This window comes from Amphibalanus amphitrite, unplaced genomic scaffold, assembly GCF_019059575.1.
Source record: "Amphibalanus amphitrite isolate SeventyFive unplaced genomic scaffold, NRLGWU_Aamphi_draft 000334F_arrow, whole genome shotgun sequence".
In the NCBI taxonomy this organism is placed as follows: domain Eukaryota; kingdom Metazoa; phylum Arthropoda; class Thecostraca; order Balanomorpha; family Balanidae; genus Amphibalanus; species Amphibalanus amphitrite.
Genome location: NW_024881829.1, coordinates 463,539 through 487,736, shown reverse-complemented (window position 1 = coordinate 487,736; position 24,198 = coordinate 463,539). Strand labels below are relative to the sequence as shown.

At 47.9% G+C, this 24,198-nt stretch overlaps 1 protein-coding gene across 1 annotated transcript; it reads right to left on the bottom strand.

The window, feature by feature from the left end:
• Positions 1-13,088: 13,088 nt before the first annotated feature.
• Positions 13,089-14,021, bottom strand: LOC122388750. The gene has a single exon (XM_043380128.1). It carries the CDS (start codon positions 14,019-14,021, stop codon positions 13,089-13,091), a length of 933 nt encoding a protein of 310 aa, XP_043236063.1.
• Between the last annotated feature and the right edge of the window lie 10,177 nt (positions 14,022-24,198).

Genomic DNA, 24,198 nt, shown 5'->3' with positions numbered 1-24,198 from the left:
CTCCCCTCCTAGTCTCCTTTAGCACACTTCTTCGCTCCCTCCACCCCTCCTCTCCCCTCCCCTCCCAACTACTCCCATCCTTTCCCTCCTCTCCAATCCCATCTTTGCATTTGAAAAAGTAGGTACTGGCTTCTTCTCCGCCCGCACCGCAGATACATATTCGTTTTTTTATATCCCAGTTACCGAAGCTATAGGGGAAGTTGGGGGAACGCCGAATACTTTTTTTCTGACACCCGTAGCACGCAAGGTAGACAACATAAGCTATTCTTGTTGGCGTCATTCGAGAGGTCAGTCTTTTGTCTTTCAAACATACCAGGCGCATTTGATGAATTCGCATACCGTTAAGCGCAAAAACTAAAAATATCAAAGAACTGACTTTTTCGTCGTTGCCCCGGACTGCGGGGAAAGCCGAAAATGGGATAAATGATCTACGAGGAATGCAGACATTGATGTTTTGCCAATTTATCTCAAACTTTATCCAAATTTCATCAAAGCTGACACGCGTTTTAAGAGCTTGAGGACGCTTGGTGCACACTGGAAGTTATAACTGTGTGATATAATAAAAAAAAAATGCTAGGTAAATCATTCCTTATAGGTAACAGGCCGTTGTGCCGGCTGAAAGTGTAATTTGTTTGACTAAAAATACGCGTTGCTATTCTACAGCCAGGGGTGTAGGATCGCAAAATAGGTTTGGGGGGCTGAACCCCGGACGCCGCGCCGATGTTCAGTGGGGGCGCCGGTGGGGGCGGCGAAGAAAGGTGTTGACCGGTGGGGGGGAGGGGGAGCGTGGACCGTGGTGGTGAAAAGCGGGTCTTTGACTTGAGTGATATGACTTAATCTCTCCCCCTCGATCCAAGTTCAGGCTTATAAAATAAGGCGTAGGTATTTATATTCCGGCCCAACGTTTTGCAACCACATTTATGCAGTGTATGTTCCCGCTCTTTTCGAATGCAAAGTGATGCCACTAAAACGGTATATGTATGCTCTTATTATACTTAACCCGCGCCCCGCTGGGCTATTCAGCCATACGCGCCCTGCTGGGGGGGGGGGCAGATTCTGCCCCCCCCCCTGTCTAACTTCCGAACCGATGGTCGTAGAAAGACGGGGAAAACGGCAATCGAAAGCTCTCAACAAGGCGGATCCTAAGAGCCCAAATTTTTTTGCTTAAGTAGGTCAGAGGTCAGGTCAAGGTCAGGTCAAGGGTACAAGATGCAAGTTTCTACAGTATCGGCCTTGCACCGTAGTTGCCGAAGAATGGACGGAGACTGATTGCCCAAAACGTGTTCTTAGACTACCAAGACAATATTCGTTGCATACAATGTCATTCAAAGGTCAAGTTCAAGGTCAGGTCATGTCAGGTCACCAAAAACAAAATATAGAAAAGGGCATGTGCGACACATGTTTTATGGGTCATTTTACTCATAGAATTCAATAGGCACACTCAATAAGTGATATGGACCACCTCTGGATGAATTTCAGGTCGAGGTCAGGTCAAGGTCAGGTCAAGTGAGGTCAAATTTTAAAGTTGGTTGTTAAGGCCTAAAAAGGTGTCTATCTGATGCAGTTTTTCACGGCAAATCGAATGGTGCTATTTTTGTTTCCGTACAAGGTCTAGAACTTAAAAAAAAACATTTTTCAAAATTTGTATGTGTCGTGACGTCATAAAATTTTGAATAACTTCCACATTTTTGAACCGATTCTTCTAAAAATTGGTATGTAGGTGCACATAGACCACTTCTTTGATATATATTCCGGTTTTTTTTATACACTCAAGATTTTGGATTTTATGAATATTTTCCCAAAAAAGTCAGTTTTTTTAGAAAAAAAAATCGGCCAAAATCCAAAATTTTCAAAAAACCGAGATAACCATTTGATAGACAAAGTAGAATCACGTATAACCTTTTTTGTTACGTCTTGATTCCTTTAAAAATGAAGATGTTAGCGGCGTTTGAAATTTTGCCATTTTTGAGGCGAAAATGGCGAACATGACGTCACTAAAACGTCATTTTCTCAAAAATTTTCCGATGGATTTCGCTCCAATTTTCAGGGAACGTGTCAAATTGATGTATGATAAGGTACTGAAAGTTTGACGTCGCTGGCGTAACGCGTTTAGAAGTTATTGGCGAAAAACGGGAGGGGGGAGATTCTGCCCCCCGCCCCCCCCCCCCCCCAGCGGGGCGCGGGTCACAGGCTGACAGAGATTCAATTTCTTGATTGATTCAGTATTTAAATTCCTATCCCCTAGTTTGGCAAACTGTTTTATGGGCTCCTTAGAGGGACCCTCACTTTCCTAAAATCTAGGTACTCATTTTTCACCAATCACCCACTTCATTTCGGAAAGGTCAAGTTTTTGTGTTAAGATTGTAGACTGTTTAATGGGTTTTTAAGTCGGTCGATACAACCTTCCCCCCCCCCCCCTAAGAAATTCGTGGCGACGCACTTATATATAGGTGGATTTAACTAAAACTACTGAGCCGAGCGACTTACATATAACGATAAAGCTTCATCTTAGAAACGACGAAGACAAAATGCCTTTTGATCTCGACATACTCGCTCCCCTCCCCCGGTCGTCAGAATTCATCCATCAGACCCGGCATGTCGGCCGACCTGTACCCCCCCCCCCCCCGCCCACACACAAAAAAAACGTTCGCCTAGATCCTCCCTTGCCCTCTGTAGACAGGAGGCCCCTGTAGAGAGGAGACCTCCCGGGATCCTCCGCCCCCCCCCCTTGGCCAAATCCTAGGTACGTGCCTGCAATTGTTTCGTACATTTTGGGAGTATTCGTGTGGCTACACGACCTACAACTAAAAATAAAATTATGCTTCCAATGATATGCAGAATGCGGGTGTTTTGCTAAATACTACAACAGAAATTGTTATGTGACGGTCCTGCTTTGCCGATCACGATCGCCTACTTTGTCGATACCGCTATCATGGCCACCCAGAAGTTGATATTGTTACCGCACTTTTGACTTTTAGTCTAATGCATTAGTAGTATACAGTAGCGATCTCTCTTATTGACCTGTTTATGAATCGACGGAGCGAAGCGCGGCGAAAATTTGCAAAATACATTTGTGAAACATTGAAAACACAGCTCCCAAACACAAATTTTCCGACCCTTTTAGCATGCTAGTACAAGCCGGAGTTCCTTAACAGTACACATATGAATTTTGATTATATTTGACACGGTTGATGTTATTACAGTCACGATCTTTCTTATTGATTGGTGTATGAATCGGAGGCGCGGAGCGCCGAGAAAATTTGCAAAAGCATTTGTCAAAACACAGCTCCAAATCACAAATTTTACCACTCTTTTAGCATGGTAGTACAAGCCGGAGTTCCTTCACACTCCACAGTACACATATGAATTCCGATTCAATTTGACACGGTTGGTTGGTGTAATTACAGTCACGATCTCGTATTGACCTGTACGTACAAAAATTTGCAAAAAAAAACACAGAGGGGCCTCCTCTCTACAGAGGACCACCTCTCTACTGTGGGCCTCCAATTTTCACAGGGCCTCTCAACTACAGAAGGCCTCCACTCTACAAAGGACTTCCTTTCTACTGAGGGTCTATCCCTTTCAGAGGGCATCCTTTCTTCAGAGGGCTTCCTCTCTAGTCTTGACAGGGGACCTCCTCTCTACAGAGGACCTCATCTCTGCAAATGGCCTCCGGCCTCTTCTCTACAGACGGCATCCTCTCTTCAGAGGGTCTCCTCTATACAGCGGGCCTCCTCTCTACACAGGGCCTTCTTTCTACAGATGGTCTCCTCTCTACTTAGGGCCTCCTCTCTAAAGGGCCTCCTCTCTAAAGGGCCTCCTCTCTACTGAGGAGTCAGAGTGGCCCTAGCAGTCAGACACAGACACTAGCGGTTATTCACAGGAGGCCCCAGGAAGTAAGAAGGACCCTAGCTGTCAGGCTGGTCAGAGGCCCTGAATGTCTTGACGTGATTTTTGGGATTCCCTTGAATTTATTTCGCCTCCGACTTGATTTCGGCCCCCGTGGCCTTCGGCCCACGGGGGCCTCCTGAAAACTCCAAGGGGCGCCCCGTCCGCCCCCCCCCCCTTGGGTACGTCCCTGAACATTGAACAATTGTCCTCATCGTCCGTCCTTCCGTCCGAGCTCCACCCATATGGCTTTGCACCCACCCCTGGCCTAAACAAACGAAACGAAGCTGTCGAGTGTCACGCCTTTGTTTTGTTGTGTTTTTTTCTGCTTTCTGCACCGCTTTAGCGTGCGTTTGGCATCCGGAAAATATTATTGTTTGGATATTCTTGGCCGGGAAATTATTGGTGAGCGCTTATCTTCAGCATGTTTCGCTATCGCGATACCGAACGTAATTCCCGATCATTATCGCTGATCCCGGATAATTTTCCCTGATTTTCCGGATGCCGAACGCACGCATAGTAACATCCAAAGGTTTTGTGCCGTATCGTCAGCTGATTATGCCTACGATGGCGTCAAAATCCGTAGAAAGGATTTGGCCTTCTTCTGAAGGCGGGAGATAAGAGATATCTTAGAAAAAAAGATGAAAAACAGTGAAAAGTTAGTGAACGTGCAAATTTCTTTCACCAAAAAGCTTTAAGATAATGTCTGTTTTTTTTCTTCGTTATGACGTTATCATTATTGAAAGATTTGATATAATCATAAACATAATCAGCTGACGATATTTCACTGGCCTTGATTTCACCTCTATTTTACTGATTTTACTAGTCTTGTTGCAAAAACGGTGTGACAGATAACTGAAAATAAAATTAGTTTTCGAGTGATATGCAGAATGCTTGGTTCTTGTAGAATACCGCAACCGAAATTGCTTGGTGACGCCTGACTGTCCTGGTGGCTTGCTAAAATCACAGTTGATTTTGTTTTGCTAGTATGTTCTTCTAATGACTTGAAAGTCATTTTTTAAATTAAGTGTACTCCCTCCATTGCAATGCACATTTTCAAAGCCCCCAGTTAGTTTTAAGGCCAAAATTGGGTAGTCGTAAAGCAGAGAGGCGTTATACCACCCAGACTCCAGAGGTGCTTTCTAATCTGACCAAACCAAACCTAACCAAACCTGACCTCTAAATAGGTTGCAGGTTTTTGGTTGTAGGTTGTAACCTACAATCAAAAACCTGCAACCTACAACCTACAACCTAAGACCTACCACCTAAAACCTAAAACCTACAACCTACAGCCTAACCTATACAGCGCCTCTCCTTGGTTGCAAAAAGAAGTGTGACGGCTGCTTTACTACTATCTAAAATGGTACCATTTAACCTTGCCAAGTTGAGCTTTCTTTGATTTGTCCATATTTTATAATGTTGGGGGGGCTGCCTGGCAAGTTGGGGGGCCGACCAGCAAGTTGGGGGGCTGAAGCCCCCCCAACTGTATAGGATCCTACGCCCCTGTCTACAGCAGTAAAGTCCACGTAACGTGCTTTAAGGTGCGTAATTGCACGTTTTCGGCATTACCCCAGCCAGCCATACTTTCATTTGCAGGCCCATAACTTTTAAACGTGCTGTATAAATTTCAAATAGGCAGCACACTTATGCAAAGACATGCTGAAGATTACTTGACCGAATTGGCCAGACAAACGGTAGCATAATGAGTAAGAAATGCAGCTTCAAAGGCGCATGTAGTACAAGGGAAACGTACCTTGAAAACGCTTTTGGCGCCCTCACAGCCGAAGTATTCCAAATGACAACTCGTAACAAACATGCGATTATAATTGTAGTCACTTAAGCTTCAGAGCATCACTGAGACGTGGCATCCATGACGTACGGTTTTAGAAATATCTCGAATTTCGGCTTTGCCCCAACTCCGGCATTGCCCCAACTTCCCCTATATTAACCCTCGCCCATGTAGGAGGGGGGGGGGTGGTGCAACCCCCCCCCCCCCCCCTGAGGTTTTTCTTAGCTACACGCCGAACCGTTTCAGATAGCCTGCTCAAATTTTCAGTACCCTTTGGGGCATCCTTTGCGCAACTTTTGGTAAAAAAAAAATTGTCAAGGTCATGCCAGGTCACGGAGATATGACGTCATAAAGGGAACAACCTCCGGCCAGATTTACGCTAAATTGGAGATTGCTTCACATTGGTATAAATGCCGACTGACCTGACACACTGATGGATTGTTTTAGAATCACAACTGGCTGATTTGACATTGGCACAATGTCCGTTGACATTTTGAAGGTTACTAAAGGTCAAGGTAAGGTCAGTGACCTCGGTTGACCTGTAATGACTTCTTGCACTTGTATGCCTTTTCGGGGTATTTTGATGCCCTGAATTCGAATTTGCTATCCATTTCAGGCATCGTCGGTTGTTTCTTGTAGTTCATTTTGGGTCAGGGTCAGGTCAGTGACGTCACACGCCTGACGTGACCCAATGCACAAATGACCTTGCAGACTTCCGATGCTCCCAACGCATCATTTTTAGAGTTATGACATCGAAATATACACCAAACGATAGAGAATCGATCAAAGATCACGATAGTGAAGGTTTCAAGTTGATATCTCTTACCGTTTTGCCGCAATCGGCGCGGAAATCTGAAAAAGTTAGATTTTTCCGAAAATTTGACCTTTGACCGGTCATAAGTAGGTCAAATGTTGACCTAGGACCAAAAAATATACCACCAATCGCGAGATCTCGTTAAGAGCAATCCGTTGGTCTTTTCCGCTAAGCTCTACGACGCTCCGTTTTCAAACGCCAGGGGGGGTCGCACCACCCCCCCCCCCCCCTGCATGGGCGAAGGTGGCAAAACACCGTTTACGGGCGAGGGTTAAGGTACGTTCTCGGCAGGTAGCTCAAACAGTAAGTACTGGGTGCTTCCCGCCCAGCTCCGACACTAGTACATAGACATGATCGATAATATTTCAGTATTTTGTGGAATTCTGTAACCAACCTATCTCAAATCTGAGTGCCCTACCTCGTCAAGCTCCGCCCCCTCCCCAACTCCCTTTTCTCCCCGCAACCCCCTATCCCGGCCCCGACCCCCCCTCCCCCGCCCCTCCCCCTAAGGCCCGCCACTCATGATCGGTAATGTTTTCAGTGCTACAGATATAATACAGGGTGACCCAAAATCAATGTCACATCCTCCCACAACCTTTATTTTGCCTTCTACGGCGTAATTTCAATATATTTTCAGCGTTACTTGCTCCTAGAGACCATATTGGCTGCATTCTAGTCACGTGACCTTCGAATTTTTGTGGCCCTGACTGGTCAAGTGGTTAAAGGGACTATCCCACCTTCTAAAATGTTGTTAAAACCAGTTAAATTGTGCCCGACTTTATAGATTGGATGACCAGGAACACGGTTCTGGCATTTATTTTTCATTAAACATCTTAGGCTTCCCATATTCCAAACACAAACTTTCAAATATGTGACGTCACAGCCCAAAATTACCTCCTTCCCCAGGCCACATTACTGTCATAAAGCTGATTCTTTTTACTCTCTAGGCACCACAACAAAGTTCAAACCAAGTTTTAAGCGATTTTTTCAACGAACAAACCCATTTAAATCAGAATGACTAAACGAGGTGACGTCACACTAACGGTCGCTCCATGTTGAAGATAGGGCCTTGTACAAGGCCCATTTTCAAATGAAGGGAACGAATTTCTTCAACACCAAGAGGCCGCGGGGGTTGCAACCTAGATAGATAGTGGTTTCTGAACCTCGCCGCAAACTTGGCTATCTCAACTCAAACCCCATGTTAAAGGTGGGATAGTCCCTTTAACAGAGGCTATTTTTGGGGTAGTAGCCATGGCGAGCGGACCAGGTGTCCGGGATGGCAAAATTGCACAGCAAATATCACTGATGTTAGTTGTCGGACTTTCGTCCCCGTCTTGAGTTGAGATGTTAGTTTCACAACGTTTCGGCCAGTTACGTCTCCGGCCGTCGTCAGGTGTTCTTTGGCCCTTAGAAGGACCTGGATGTTGGTGGCGTTGCGCCGTACGTGTCATACCGTTCGAAAGCTCCTGTAGTCAGCGGGAATCGGACTCGGGTTTCCACGGTGATAGTCCACGGTTCTCTAACCATTCCACTATCGAGGTAGACATCGTTATGGAGCTGGAGACTTGGTGTCATTTATCCCCCAGATGTTTTTGTGATTTCCTTAGTAGTGGGAGCCATATTGGGCTGATGTCAACGCTTGGCTTACTAATGGGGTTGCTGGCCAGCGCCATGTGTGCGGCTTCCTTGTTCTTTCTGATTTTCCAGTGTGGCTCCTTGTCGATGATGGTGGTATCATCCCAAGCAGGTCTGTGATCTCCTTTTCAGACCATGCATGCTCCGCCACACCGGATTTCAGTGTTTCGCCTCGGATGGTGGCCTTCCTGTGTTCTTCGAGCCTGACCGCCAGTGGGCGGCCAGTCTCGCCCTTGTATGACCTGCCGCAGCTGCACGGGATGTCGTATATGCAGTTCTTTGTTTGCTCCTTGGTGGTTAGCGGTATGACCTTTGTGAGTGACTTGCGGAGGGTGGTGGTACTTCTGAACACCGTCCTGATGTTGTATGTTCCGCAGATTCGCTTTAGCTTCTCTGACAGTCCTCTGTTGTATGGGAGGGATACTGTCGTGATGGGCTTATTCCTTGGTTGTTGTTGGGATGCTTCCTGGGGTTTGTGTTTCATGAAGCTCGTTGGGTATCCGTTTCTCCTGAAGGTGCTGGTAAGGCGTGACATTTCCATCTTTTTGGCTGCTTCGTCTCCACAGATGTTGGTGGCTCGGGTCTGCAGGCATCTGACGATACCTTTCTTGACTGTGTCTGGGTGGTGTGACTTGAAGTTGAGGTAGCGGTCGGTTGCTGTTGGTTTGCGGTAGACCGATGTTCTGAATGCTTCCTCAGATTTCTCCACTTGGACGTCAAGGAATGGTAGTTTGTTGTCGACTTCTGTTTCCATTGTGAATTGGATGGAGAGTCGGAGGCTGTTGAGGTGGTCTAGGAATGGTATTATGTCCTCGCGATGGTCCCACAGGACGAATGTGTCGTCGACATATCGCAGCCACAGGGATGGTTTCAGTGGTGCTGTTTGTAAGGCCAGCTCTTCGAAGTTTTCCATGTAGATGTAGGCGATCACCGGTGACAGGGGTGATCCCATGGCCATTCCTTCAGTTTGTTGGTAGTAGTCATCGCCCAGTTGGAAGGCGGTGCTGGTGACATAGAATGTCAGTAGTTCCATGATGTCATCAGTCGGGATTGTCGTTCTTTCGGGCAGTGTATCGTCGCTCTTCAGTCTTGTCCTCACTATGCTCAGAGCTTCGGTAGTGGGCACATTGGTGAACAGACTCACCACATCGAAGCTTATCATTTGCATGTTCGGCGAAGGTCGCATGGCCTGAACCAGTGAGACGAAGTGGGCTGAGTTCTTGACATATGTAGGTGTTTTGCCACTCAGTGGGTTGATGATCTTGATCAGCTGACGATATTTCACTGGCCTTGATTTCACCTCTATTTTACTGATTTTACTAGTCTTGTTGCAAAAACGGTGTGACAGATAACTGAAAATAAAATTAGTTTTCGAGTGATATGCAGAATGCTTGGTTCTTGTAGAATACCGCAACCGAAATTGCTTGGTGACGCCTGCCTGTCCTGGTGGCTTGCTAAAATCACAGTTGATTTTGTTTTGCTAGTATGTTCTTCTAATGACTTGAAAGTCATTTTTTAAATTAAGTGTACTCCCTCCATTGCAATGCACATTTTCAAAGCCCCCAGTTAGTTTTAAGGCCAAAATTGGGTAGTCGTAAAGCAGAGAGGCGTTATACCACCCAGACTCCAGAGGTGCTTTCTAATCTGACCAAACCAAACCTAACCAAACCTGACCTCTAAATAGGTTGCAGGTTTTTGGTTGAAGGTTGTAACCTACAATCAAAAACCTGCAACCTACAACCTACAACCTAAGACCTACCACCTAAAACCTAAAACCTACAACCTACAGCCTAACCTATACAGCGCCTCTCCTTGGTTGCAAAAAGAAGTGTGACGGCTGCTTTACTACTATCTAAAATGGTACCATTTAACCTTGCCAAGTTGAGCTTTCTTTGATTTGTCCATATTTTATAATGTTGGGGGGGGCTGCCTGGCAAGTTGGGGGGCCGACCAGCAAGTTGGGGGGCTGAAGCCCCCCCCAACTGTATAGGATCCTACGCCCCTGTCTACAGCAGTAAAGTCCACGTAACGTGCTTTAAGGTGCGTAATTGCACGTTTTCGGCATTACCCCAGCCAGCCATACTTTCATTTGCAGGCCCATAACTTTTAAACGTGCTGTATAAATTTCAAATAGGCAGCACACTTATGCAAAGACATGCTGAAGATTACTTGACCGAATTGGCCAGACAAACGGTAGCATAATGAGTAAGAAATGCAGCTTCAAAGGCGCATGTAGTACAAGGGAAACGTACCTTGAAAACGCTTTTGGCGCCCTCACAGCCGAAGTATTCCAAATGACAACTCGTAACAAACATGCGATTATAATTGTAGTCACTTAAGCTTCAGAGCATCACTGAGACGTGGCATCCATGTCGTACGGTTTTAGAAATATCTCGAATTTCGGCTTTGCCCCAACTCCGGCATTGCCCCAACTTCCCCTATATTAACCCTCGCCCATGTAGGGGGGGGGTTGGTGCAACCCCCCCCCCCTGAGGTTTTTCTTAGCTACACGCCGAACCGTTTCAGATAGCCTGCTCAAATTTTCAGTACCCTTTGGGGCATCCTTTGCGCAACTTTTGGTAAAAAAAAAAATTGTCAAGGTCATGCCAGGTCACGGAGATATGACGTCATAAAGGGAACAACCTCCGGCCAGATTTACGCTAAATTGGAGATTGCTTCACATTGGTATAAATGCCGACTGACCTGACACACTGATGGATTGTTTTAGAATCACAACTGGCTGATTTGACATTGGCACAATGTCCGTTGACATTTTGAAGGTTACTAAAGGTCAAGGTAAGGTCAGTGACCTCGGTTGACCTGTAATGACTTCTTGCACTTGAATGCCTTTTCGGGGTATTTTGATGCCCTGAATTCGAATTTGCTATCCATTTCAGGCATCGTCGGTTGTTTCTTGTAGTTCATTTTGGGTCAGGGTCAGGTCAGTGACGTCGCACGCCTGACGTGACCCAATGCACAAATGACCTTGCAGACTTCCGATGCTCCCAACGCATCATTTTTAGAGTTATGACATCGAAATATACACCAAACGATAGAGAATCGATCAAAGATCACGATAGTGAAGGTTTGAAGTTGATATCTCTTACCGTTTTGCCGCAATCGGCGCGGAAATCTGAAAAAGTTAGATTTTTCCGAAAATTTGACCTTTGACCGGTCATAAGTAGGTCAAATGTTGACCTAGGACCAAAAAATATACCACCAATCGCGAGATCTCGTTAAGAGCAATCCGTTGGTCTTTTCCGCTAAGCTCTACGACGCTCCGTTTTCAAACGCCAGGGGGGGTCGCACCACCCCCCCCCCCTGCATGGGCGAAGGTGGCAAAACACCGTTTACGGGCGAGGGTTGAGGTACGTTCTCGGCAGGTAGCTCAAACAGTAAGTACTGGGTGCTTCCCGCCCAGCTCCGACACTAGTACATAGACATGATCGATAATATTTCAGTATTTTGTGGAATTCTGTAACCAACCTATCTCAAATCTGAGTGCCCTACCTCGTCAAGCTCCGCCCCCTCCCCAACTCCCTTTTCTCCCCGCAACCCCCTATCCCGGCCTCGACCCCCCCTCCCCCGCCCCTCCCCCTAAGGCCCGCCACTCATGATCGGTAATGTTTTCAGTGCTACAGATATAATACAGGGTGACCCAAAATCAATGTCACATCCTCCCACAACCTTTATTTTGCCTTCTACGGCGTAATTTCAATATATTTTCAGCGTTACTTGCTCCTAGAGACCATATTGGCTGCATTCTAGTCACGTGACCTTCGAATTTTTGTGGCCCTGACTGGTCAAGTGGTTAAAGGGACTATCCCACCTTCTAAAATGTTGTTAAAACCAGTTAAATTATGCCCGACTTTATAGATTGGATGACCAGGAACACGGTTCTGGCATTTATTTTTCATTAAACATCTTAGGCTTCCCATATTCCAAACACAAACTTTCAAATATGTGACGTCACAGCCCAAAATTACCTCCTTCCCCAGGCCACATTACTGTCATAAAGCTGATTCTTTTTACTCTGTAGGCACCACAACAAAGTTCAAACCAAGTTTTAAGCGATTTTTTCAACGAACAAACCCATTTAAATCAGAATGACTAAACGAGGTGACGTCACACTAACGGTCGCTCCATGTTGAAGATAGGGCCTTGTACAAGGCCCATTTTCAAATGAAGGGAACGAATTTCTTCAACACCAAGAGGCCGCGGGGGTTGCAACCTAGATAGATAGTGGTTTCTGAACCTCGCCGCAAACTTGGCTATCTCAACTCAAACCCCATGTTAAAGGTGGGGTAGTCCCTTTAACAGAGGCTATTTTTGGGGTAGTAGCCATGGCGAGCGGACCAGGTGTCCGGGATGGCCAAATTGCACAGCAAATTTCACTGATGTTAGTTGTCGGACTTTCGTCCCCGTCTTGAGTTGAGATGTTAGTTTCACAACGTTTCGGCCAGTTACGTCTCCGGCCGTCGTCAGGTGTTCTTTGGCCCTTAGAAGGACCTGGATGTTGGTGGCGTTGCGCCGTACGTGTCATACCGTTCGAAAGCTCCTGTAGTCAGCGGGAATCGCACTCGGGTTTCCCCGGTGATAGTCCACGGTTCTCTAACCATTCCACTATCGAGGAAGACATCGTTATGGAGCTGGAGACTTGGTGTCATTTATCCCCCAGATGTTTTTGTGATTTCCTTAGTAGTGGGAGCCATATTGGGCTGATGTCAACGCTTGGCTTACTAATGGGGTTGCTGGCCAGCGCCATGTGTGCGGCTTCCTTGATCTTTCTGATTTTCCAGTGTGGCTCCTTGTCGATGATGGTGGTATCATCCCAAGCAGGTCTGTGATCTCCTTTTCAGACCATGCATGCTCCGCCACACCGGATTTCAGTGTTTCGCCTCGGATGGTGGCCTTCCTGTGTTCTTCGAGCCTGACCGCCAGTGGGCGGCCAGTCTCGCCCTTCTATGACCTGCCGCAGCTGCACGGGATGTCGTATATGCAGTTCTTTGTTTGCTCCTTGGTGGTTAGCGGTATGACCTTTGTGAGTGACTTGCGGAGGGTGGTGGTACTTCTGAACACCGTCCTGATGTTGTATGTTCCGCAGATTCGCCTTAGCTTCTCTGACAGTCCTCTGTTGTATGGGAGGGATACTGTCGTGATGGGCTTATTCCTTGGTTGTTGTTGGGATGCTTCCTTGGGTTTGTGTTTCATGAAGCTCGTTGGGTATCCGTTTCTCCTGAAGGTGCTGGTAAGGCGTGACATTTCCATCTTTTTGGCTGCTTCGTCTCCACAGATGTTGGTGGCTCGGGTCTGCAGGCATCTGACGATACCTTTCTTGACTGTGTCTGGGTGGTGTGACTTGAAGTTGAGGTAGCGGTCGGTTGCTGTTGGTTTGCGGTAGACCGATGTTCTGAATGCTTCCTCAGATTTCTCCACTTGGACGTCAAGGAATGGTAGTTTGTTGTCGACTTCTGTTTCCATTGTGAATTGGATGGAGAGTCGGAGGCTGTTGAGGTGGTCTAGGAATGGTGTTATGTCCTCGCGATGGTCCCACAGGACGAATGTGTCGTCGACATATCGCAGCCACAGGGATGGTTTCAGTGGTGCTGTTTGTAAGGCCAGCTCTTCGAAGTTTTCCATGTAGATGTAGGCGATCACCGGTGACAGGGGTGATCCCATGGCCATTCCTTCAGTTTGTTGGTAGTAGTCATCGCCCAGTTGGAAGGCGGTGCTGGTGACATAGAATGTCAGTAGTTCCATGATGTCATCAGTCGGGATTGTCGTTCTTTCGGGCAGTGTATCGTCGCTCTTCAGTCTTGTCCTCACTATGCTCAGAGCTTCGGTAGTGGGCACATTGGTGAACAGACTCACCACATCGAAGCTTATCATTTGCATGTTCGGCGAAGGTCGCATGGCCTGAACCAGTGAGACGAAGTGGGCTGAATTCTTGACATATGTAGGTGTTTTGCCACTCAGTGGGTTGATGAGTCAAGAACTCAGTCCACTTCGTCTCACTGGTTCAGGTCATGCGACCTTCGCCGAACATGCAAACGATAAGCTTCGATGTGGTGAGTCTGTTCACCAATGTGCCCACTACCGAAGCTCTGAGCATAGTGAGGACAAGACTGGAGAGCGACGATACACTGCCCGAAAGAACGACAATCCCGACTGATGACATCATGGAGCTACTGACATTCTGTGTCACCACCACCGCCTTCCAACTGGGCGATGACTTCTACCAACAAACTGAAGGAATGGCCATGGGATCTGTCACCGGTGATCGCCAACATCTACATGGAAAACTTCGAAGAGCTAGCCTTACAAACAGCACCACTGAAACCATCCCTGTGGCTGCGATATGTCGACGACACATTCGTCCTGTTGGACCATCGCGAGGACATAACACCATTCCTAGACCACCTCAACAGCCTCCGACCTTCCATCCAATTCACAAAGGAAACAGAAGTCGACAACAAACTACCATTCCTTGACGTCCAAGTGGAGAAATCTGAGGAAGCATTCAGAACATCGGTCTACCGCAAACCAACAGCAATCGACCGCTACCTCAACTTCAAGTCACACCACCCAGACACAGTCAAGAAAGGTATCGTCAGATGCCTGCAGACCCGAGCCACCAACATCTGTGGAGACGAAGCAGCCAGAAAGATGGAAATGTCACGCCTTACCAGCACCTTCAGGAGAAACGGATACTCTCGGTAGGTAGGTTGGTAAGAGAATTCTACTTTTTAAACTATCTTAAATCTGAGTGCCTTACCTCGTCAAGCTCCGCTCCTCTCTCAGTCTCTCCTTTCTACCCGCAAACCCCTATCCCTGCCCCGACCCCCCCCCCGCACACACACACCCTCCTTCTCCGCCCCGCCACTTATGATCGGAAATTTTTTTCAGTGCTAAAGCTGACCGAAATCATTTGTCACACAGGGTGACCCAAAATCAATACCTATCACACCCTCCTACAACCCTCATTTTGCCATCTACGGCGAAATATCAATATAATTTCGGCGTTACTTGCTCCTTGAGACCATATTGGCTAAATTCTAGTCACGTGACCTTCGAATTTTTGTGACCCTGACCGGTCAAGGGGTGTACAGAGGTTATTTTCGGGGCAGTACCCAGCGCCAGCGGACCAGGTGTCCGGGATGGCAAAACTGCACAGCAAATCGTCCCGCAACGGGGCAGTCGGCATAGTTGCGCGCGGCATGACCCACAGCCAGGTCGCCGAGGCACTGGGCATGACTTTCCGCACGATTTGGCGCTGGTTGTCACGCTACAGAAGCCGATAGACGCTTCAGAACAAGCTAGGTCGCGGTATGAAGACTTCCGCTAGTCGGGTGGCGCAGATCGTCATTGCGAAGTGTGGAGCTTAAGACGGGCAAATCCAAAAGGGAACTGGCAAGGAGGCTGACTGCCAACGAACATCCAGTCTTTAAGTCGACAATCCATCGGTAACCGAAGTTTTCTTCTAGTTGAAGCTCACCAAGCCACGTCTCCAGCTGAAAACTTCTTCTGAACATGTCCAGGATCATCTTTCAACAGCTCGGCGCCCCGGCTCATCGAGCTAAAACGACCTAGGACTGGTGCAGATCGAACTTTCCGGCATTCTGAGAGAAGGACAAATTGCCGGGGAGTTTCCACGACCTATCGCCGATAGAAAATCTTAGGGCGAACGTCCGGTAAGAGGTAAACAAAATGGCACAATGATAGCCTGAAAGCACGCTGACCAGGAACGTTGGATCTGTCTGGTCCAAGATCAGTCTACAGAAGCTGGACATGTTGATGTCTGATTTCCCGGACCGTATGCTTACCCGTATCAGGGAGAAGGTGGGATACAAATGTAAGAAAAGTGCAAGTCTCATGTTTATTATTTTCATGCATTTGACGCTGGAAAGGTGTGACATTATTTTTCGGACACCTGTAATGCTTGCTCTGCCTCTGTCTCCGTCAGATATGTGCATGGATTCGGGAAAATGGATCTGAGATCCGATCCAATGGATCTAGATCTGATATTTACTCGGATCATAGATCAAAACCCTCAATTTTGTCGAGAGATCCATTCAGATCATAGATGTGACCAAGGGCGCACACAAAGGGGGCACACGGGCCCGTGCCCCCCCCCCATTCGAGTTGGGGGGCCCAGCTCGAAGGAATAGGGGCCCATTTGAGGCGGCCGAAGGCCGTCTCAAATGGGCCTCTAACTAATCCTTAGACCACCGAAGACCGTATACAAAGGGCCCTCAAATGGCCTTAAAGGGCCCTCAGATGGTCTCAAAAGGCCCTCATATGGCCTCGAAGGGCCCTCAGATGACCTCAAAGGGCCCTCAGTTAGCGTCATAGGGCCCTCATCTGGTGTCAAAGGGCCCTTAGATGGTGTCAAAGGGCCCTCAGATGGCCTCGAAGGGCCCCAGATGGCCTTAAGGGGCCCTCAGATGACCTCAAAGGGCTCTTAGATGGCCTTAAAGGGCCCTCAGATGGCCTCAAAGGGCCCTCAGCTAGCGTCAATCGCCAGCTGGTGCCAGATGGCCCTCAGCTGGCGCCAAATGGCCATCAGAAGGCCTCAAACGGTCCTCAACTGGAGTCCAGCGGTCCTCAGTTGGCGTCAAGCGGCCCTCAGAAAGCCTCAAGGGGCCCTCAGGAAGCCTCAAGGGGCCCTTAGAAAGCCTCAAGGGGCTCTCAGAAGGCCTTAAAGAGCGTCAAAGGGTCTTGAGCTAGCGTCAGAGGGCCCCCCAGCTGATGTCAGAGGGCCCTGAGCTAGCGTCAAACTTAAAGGGCCCTTAGCTGGTGTCAGAGGGCCCCAGTTGGTGTCAGAGGGTCATCCATTGGCGTCTAATGGCCATCAGAAGGCCCAAAAACGGTCCTCAGCTGACGTCAAGAGGCCCTCAAAAGGCCTCAAAGACCCCCGACTGCTCAAAGGGCCCTTAGAAGGCCTCAATGGGAACTCCAAAGACGTTAAACGGCCCTCAAAAGGCTTGAAAGGGCCCTCTGCTGATGGCAAAGGGCTCGCACCTGAGTGCGAGCCTTGTCAAAAACGGACCTGAGAAACCTTGCCGACCCTGGTTATCTGCGGGACTCCTACAGTTACCTGAGTGGCCCCCGTTTACTGAGGGGCCCTGGTTATTGATGGGGTCCCTGGTTACTTGAGGCCATCTGAGGGCCCTTTAAGGCCATCTGAGAGCCCTTCGAGGTCATCTGAGGGCCCCTTAAGGCCTGGTTACCAGAGGGGCCCATGGTCACCTGGTGGGCCCCTGATCAATTGAAAACCCCTGGTCATCTGAAACGCCCCTGATTACCTAAAGGGTCTCTGATCACTTGGATTCAGTGACATAGCAAGGGAGCGAGGGAGTACGTGCCCGTTCTCGGGTTTAGGGTTTCTTCGAAACCGAGGGGCCCTGCGGCGCCAGTTGGTAGCAGAGGGTTCGTGCTGGCCGCACTTCAACTCGGAAGGACACCACAGGGCTTGTGGGGCACGTTATTGGCTCCTATGTAGTCACAATTATCTTCATAAAGGCCCAATGCCGGTTTCTGAGAGACCTCGCCGGCCGCTCAGGGCCCTAGTAACGGCCAACGAGGGATTGGCTGCTATGGCTCCACATCCGTCTGTGATAGACACACGGCCCACACCAGTGTTTCTAAAGGCACCCACAACGGGAACTGCGAGGCCCCTCGCGCCACCTCTAAGGGACCCCCCACCAGCGCATCTTAAGGGCCTACATCGGCGGCTCTGAGAGTTCCCACACCGGCGCCTCTGAGGGCCACGTATCAGTGACTCTGAGGGCCTCTTACTAGCCTCTGAGTGTCCTTGCCAGCCTATGAAGGGCCACTTCCCACTTGCAGGCCATTTTGCAGGGCCACACACATGCCAATGATGGCCCCACCAGTGTCTCTAAGCCCTAAGTCCCTGCAACGGCGCCTGTGAGGACCCAACACCAGCGCATCTGACGGCCTTTCACTGGCACCTCTGAGCGCGCCACACACCGGTGACTCTGAGGAGCTCGCTCGCTTCGCTCGCTCGTAGAATACCATGTACATTAGGCATTAGTGTACGTACATTAGGCACACTCCTCGGCAGGGCTGCGGAGTCGGAGTCGGAGTCGGAGTCGGAGTCGGTCGGAGTCGACAGTTGTGACCGGAGTCGGAGTCGGAGTCGGAGTCGATTCTAGAAACCCGAGCCGGAGTCGGAGTCGGAGTCACCGAAAATCTGTCGACTCCGCAGCCCTGCTAGGTCTGCGGAGTCGGAGTCGGGAGTTGGAGTCGGTCGGAGTCGACAATTCTGCCTGGAGTCGGAGTCGGAGTCGGAGCTGGTTTTTGAAAGCCGGAGTCGGAGTCGGAGTCGGAGTCGCCGAAAATCCATCGACTCCGCAGCCCAGTCCTCGGGCATAAATGGCACTTTTACTCGCCAATTTTCCACATTTTCTCATGCAAAGACCGTTTTAAAGAGACCCGTCTGCTAGTGAAACTGGACCCACCGTGCCTTCCTCCTCCCATCGAAAGGTCCTGGATACATCCTTGCCTGAGCTGACCCCGGCCCCCGGGTGACTCGCGGGCCCGGGGTCAGGTGACCAGCAGGTGACCCCCTCTTGGGCGAAATTCTGGGTACGTGTCCGACATGCATCGTACATAGTCCTGTTGATTTGATTCATCGGTTAAACATTAAATATAAGTTATAAGCTGGATCTCTAGTCTGTGATCCCGCATCGTATCAGCTATAATGACATTTCATGTCGATGTGCCTTAAAAAATATGTGAATACTCGTATACGTGAAAAAGGAGTGCTGCTCCCGCTCCTACACAACCGGGCCAAACAGTGACCGGCCCCTGCTATCAGCCACCCGGGCCGGCCGGCAGTTAGTCGCTGCCCGTGGCTGATTTCTGAGGGACTTGCGAAAATGTTTATTATTGAAATGTTTTACGTAATAAATTAGATGATTAGGTATATGTACGGGCTCTGAATCGCATTTGAGAAAAACACGCTAGCGTAAAAATATTAATGTTTTGAAAATTAAGCTGGTTCTGAAATAATTGTTTTACCATGTATTGACAAAAGCTCAAGCTTCAAACCAACCGAAATACATATAACCCCGTGGGCCGTATTTCTTTTTTTGGGGGGGGGGCCTTCGGCATGGGGGGCCCAGTTCGAAGGTCGTGCCCCCCCCCCCCCATTCAAAAATCCTGTGTGCGCGCCTGGATGTGACCCAGCAGTTTTGTCGAGAGATCCTCCCTGCCTCCATCCTTTTTACCTCCCTCCCTCACTTCCACTCTCTGACTGTCGCTCACTGACCCCATCATATGCTCACTTACCCCTCCTCATCTGTATGTCTCCCTCCCCTCCCCGCTGACCCCCTTTAGCACACATCTTCGCTCCCTCCACCCCTCCTCTCCCCTTCCCTCCCAACTGCTCCCATCCTTTCCCTCCTCTCCAATCCCATCTTTGTATTTGAAAAAGTACTGGCTTCTTCTTCGCCCGCACGGCAGATACATATACGTTTTTATATCCCAGTTACCGAAGCTATATATTAAGGTACGCTCTCGGCAGGTAGTTTAAACAGCAAGTACTGGGTGCTTGCCACCCACCTCCGACACTAGTACTTAGACATGATCGATAATATTTCAGTATTTTGTGGAATTCTGTAACCAACCTATCTCAAATCTAAGCGCCATACCTCGTCAAGCTCCGCCCCCTCTCCAACTCCCCTTTCTCCCCGCAACCCCCTATCCCGACCCCGAACCCCCCCCCCTCTCGCCTCCCCCGCCCCATCCCCCTACGCTCCGCCACTCATGGTCGGTAATGTTTTCAGTGCTAAAGATATAATACACGGTGGCCCAAAATCAATGTCACATCCTCCCACAACCTTTATTTTGCCTAATACGACGTAATTTCAATATAATTTCGGCGTTACTTGCTCCTAGAGACCATATTGGCTGCATTCTAGTCACGTGACCTTCGAATTTTTGTGGCCCTGACTGGTCAAGTGGTTAACGGAGGCTATTTTCGGGGCAGTAGCCAGGGCGAGCGGACCAGGTGTCCGCGATGGCAAAGCGGCACAGCAAATCGTCTTGCAACGGGGCAGTCGGCATAGCTGCCGGCGGCATGGCCCACAGCCAGGTCGCCGAGGCACTGGGCATGGGTTACCGCACGATTTGCCGCTGGTTGTCACGTGACAGAAGCAGATAGACGCTTGAGAACAAGCTAGGTCGCGACAGGAAGACTTCCGCCAGTCGGGTAGCGCAGATCATTATCGCGAAGTGTGGAGCTTAAGACGGGCAAATCCAAAAGGAAACTGGCAAGCAGGCTGACTGCTAACGGTCATCCAGTTTCAAAGTCGACAAGCCATCGGTACCTGAGGTTGTCTCCTAAGCTGAAGCCTACCAAGTCTCCGGCGGGCTCCGCCGGGACAAGAAACTGGCGGGGGCCGATTCGATTTCGCCCCCCCCCCCTGAGATCACGGAAACTAATGAACGGATTTTGATCCGGTAAGCGGCATTGGATTGCTCTCAACGGGAAATACATTTTGGACATTTTTTAACATCAAAAACGAAAAAACCCTGAGACCCCCAAAAAGCCAAAATTTTGCGATTTGGCAGAGTTTTCAAAGAATGAGGTCTAGTTCAGTATCTAGGAAAGTCAGAGGAAAACGGAGAAAGCAGCTGATAGCTGAGGAAATTTCGTTTCGAATAGCTGCCAACAGATTTCAGCTATTTTTGATATTTGAGGCGCTAGGAGTCAAAAATCTAAAAGCGTATTTTTTAGTAGCATCACTTTTGCGTCAATAACTTCTGAACCGTTAGTGATAGCCTGAAACGGTAAACGCCGTTGCAGTTCTCTAATAACTGCGAAACAAATGGTTTGTATTTTGACCTACTAAGGTCACTCTCAATTTTGACCTCAGGTCACGGTTCGGTTGACATGACCTGAGCAAGTATAGGCGAGTAACATATCAATCGATACTTCGTTTGGTAAAAGATTGTTCAAACACCAGCTTTAAGTTTTTATTGGGAGCTTTCGGAAGCGTTACAGCCTCCTTCGTCAGCCTTGGATAGAATTCTTAAAAAGACAGATAAACACGTAAGTACAAAACAATTCAAAATTCAAAAAAACGCCACTTAAACTTAAAGTGGCGCAGATATTCGAGAAAAGCTCGTTTCGTAACGAATATCTGCGCCACTTTAAGTTAAAGTGGCGTTTTTTGAATTTTGAATTGTTTTGTACTTACGTGTTTATCTGTCTTTTTAAGAATTCTATCCAAGGCTGACGAAGGAAGCTGTAACGCTTCCGAAAGCTCCCAATAAAAACTTAAAGCTGGTGTTTGAACAATGTTTTACCAAATGAATCCGTCCCAGCTCAACAACAACATATATAATCATTCGATACTTCATGACTAGGGAAACATGTTGTTATATAAAGAAGTGCTTTATATAGAAGTGATTATTATAATAAGAAGTGCTTATTATATATAAGAAGTACGTGCTTATACATATGTATATATTGAGTATCCATGACAGGTTGGATGATGATGTAAATAATACACCAAATTATTACAAATGCATTCAAGTATATTCAAAAAGACACACAAAGTTTTCGGTTCATGGAACCTTGATCACTGTGCAAATCACTGTGATCACTTGATCACTGTGCACTAGGTGTCCAGCATTACGCGCAGCGTAATGAATCAATTTTCAATAAAATCGGCCCAGTAGCGGGCGAGTTATTGCCAGAATAAATTTGGCGTCTCCTCTTGGCCGGCAGTGCCCAGCGCCGGTGTTCATTGCCAAAGGTTATATATATATATATATATATATATATATATATATATATATATATATATATATATATATATATATATATATATATATATATATATATAATGTATATATCGCATTTCCAATATTGAACGACAAAATAGTCATACCAAGGTATTGCACTCACTTAGGTGATTCGATTGATATGCAACATGACATACTTTGCTAGAGAAATTGGCATGACCTCAGGTCAAGGTCAGGCTAACACTTTGAACATACTTTTCTGTACAAGGTATATGCAAAAATAGTATTTGACCTCAGTGACCTCGTGTGACCTGATATGACATGACACCTCCAATAACGTACTCTTCATTATATGAAGACGATATGAATGTTTCATGCATGTAAGTTCTCATTTTACCCCAAACATGTTAGTTTGAATCGTTTCCCCATTGACCGTAATGGTAAGCATTGGTGACCTCAGGTCATGATCTGTCAAGGATATAACAAAAACCGAAACATATGTTGCACATATCGGTAAGCTTATTTGAACCTGGAAGTTTGAACATATTTGCTCGAAAACTCTTGCTGTGGTGAGGGGACAAACTTTTTTCATGACCTAAATTTTGGTTGACCTGGTGACCTGACCCAGGGGTGTAACTTTTGCTTTTGAGATGGGGGTGCACTTGGTGATGGGGGCGACCTTCAATGAGGGTAGGGGCACTTCCAAAGAGCATAGATGGTGCATATCTCTCAACAGGCGCGCACACAGGATTTTTGAACGGGGGGGGGGGCACGACCTGCAAACTGGGGCCCTCCAGACCCATGTCACTCCACTTTTGATGACATCATAAGGGGGCCTCAGGACAATAATGCGCCACAATCGCTTCAAAGCTACTTGCCAACAGTTGCCATTTTTGAAAATATTATTTTGAAATAAAGTTCCAGGCAATAAAAAGTATTGTAATAAAGTTGTTGTATAAATCGATACCATATCTTGAAACTTACTGAAAATGACTTATTCATAGTAAAAATATAAGCTCGATGCGTTTTTACGTTGCTTTCCTGCAACTGCAGAGGATTTTTAAATCCTAAGTTATATATCTTCAAAACTGGCCATTTCTTAGCATATTGTTGCTCTTTTTTATCGCTAGAAAATTAGCTGGACTTTCCAATGACATCAACGGTTGAGCGATATGTGTAGAGTGTCGCCAACAATCTTCAAATGAAGTTAGTCATTTTTACGTTGTAAAGGAATGGAGCATCAGGGGTGACGTCACTCAGGATCTGTCTCTGATTGGTCGGCGGGGGAGTGACTGTACCTTCTATAGATGGCCTTGGGGCCCTCCATGCCGAAGGGCCCCAGGCTCCAGCCGAAAAAGTTCCCCAACGCGATTATATTTCGGTTGACTTGAAACTAAGCTTCTGTCGATACATGATAAAACAATTACTTCAGTACCCGTTCAATTTTCAAAGCATTTAATGTTCCATTTTTGTTTATGCAGCATGTTTCATTCACATACGATTCAGTGAGTAATTATCACCATCTTAACAATCACGTAAAATATTCGATTAGTAAGCGTGGATGCAAGGCCCTCAGAAATCAGCGCGGGTAGCGCCTGACTGCCGGCCGGCCGACCGACCCAGCCTGGCTAGAAGCGGAGGCTTGTCACGGGTTGGTCCGGATGTGTATGAGCGGGGCAGCACCCCCTTTGTCAATTCGCGCATTTACTAAGGCACATCGACATTAAAGTCATTACGTAGCGAGATCACAGACCAGCAATTTAACGTTTTTTTTTTCTTCTCATTTTTATACCACTTACCTACTACAAAGACACAATTTTGAGGCGGCATGCTCACTTTCCTAATACCAGTCGGAACAGATATTCAGGAAGCCCGTACCAGGGCACGTACGGCGGCCCCGATCACCCACCTCTCGCTGTCCCGGCGGCGTGCGAGGGACCCACGGCGACCGCGCACCTCACCGACAAAGCAGCACTGTCACAACGAAGAAGCCCTCAAAGGGCCCGAAAATCTAAGGGCCCTTTGAGGCCTACTGAGGGCCATTTGACGTCAGCTGAGGGCACTTTGGACCTAGCTGATGGCCCTTTGAGGCCTTCTGAGCGCCATTTGACGCCAGCTGAGGGCCATTTGATGTCAGCTGAGGACCCTTTGAGGCCTGCTGAGGGCCCTTCGACGCCATTTGAGGGCCCTTTGAGGCCTTTTAAGCACCCTTTGACGCCAGTTGAGGGCCTTCTGAGGCCCTCTGAAGGCCGTGTGACACCAGCTGAGGACCGTTCGACGTCATCTGAGAGCCCTC

Excerpts from the sequence above, each read along its gene's own strand:
- LOC122388750 (XM_043380128.1), bottom strand. The coding sequence starts at position 14,021 with ATGCAAATGATAAGCTTCGATGTGGTGAGTCTGTTCACCAATGTGCCC.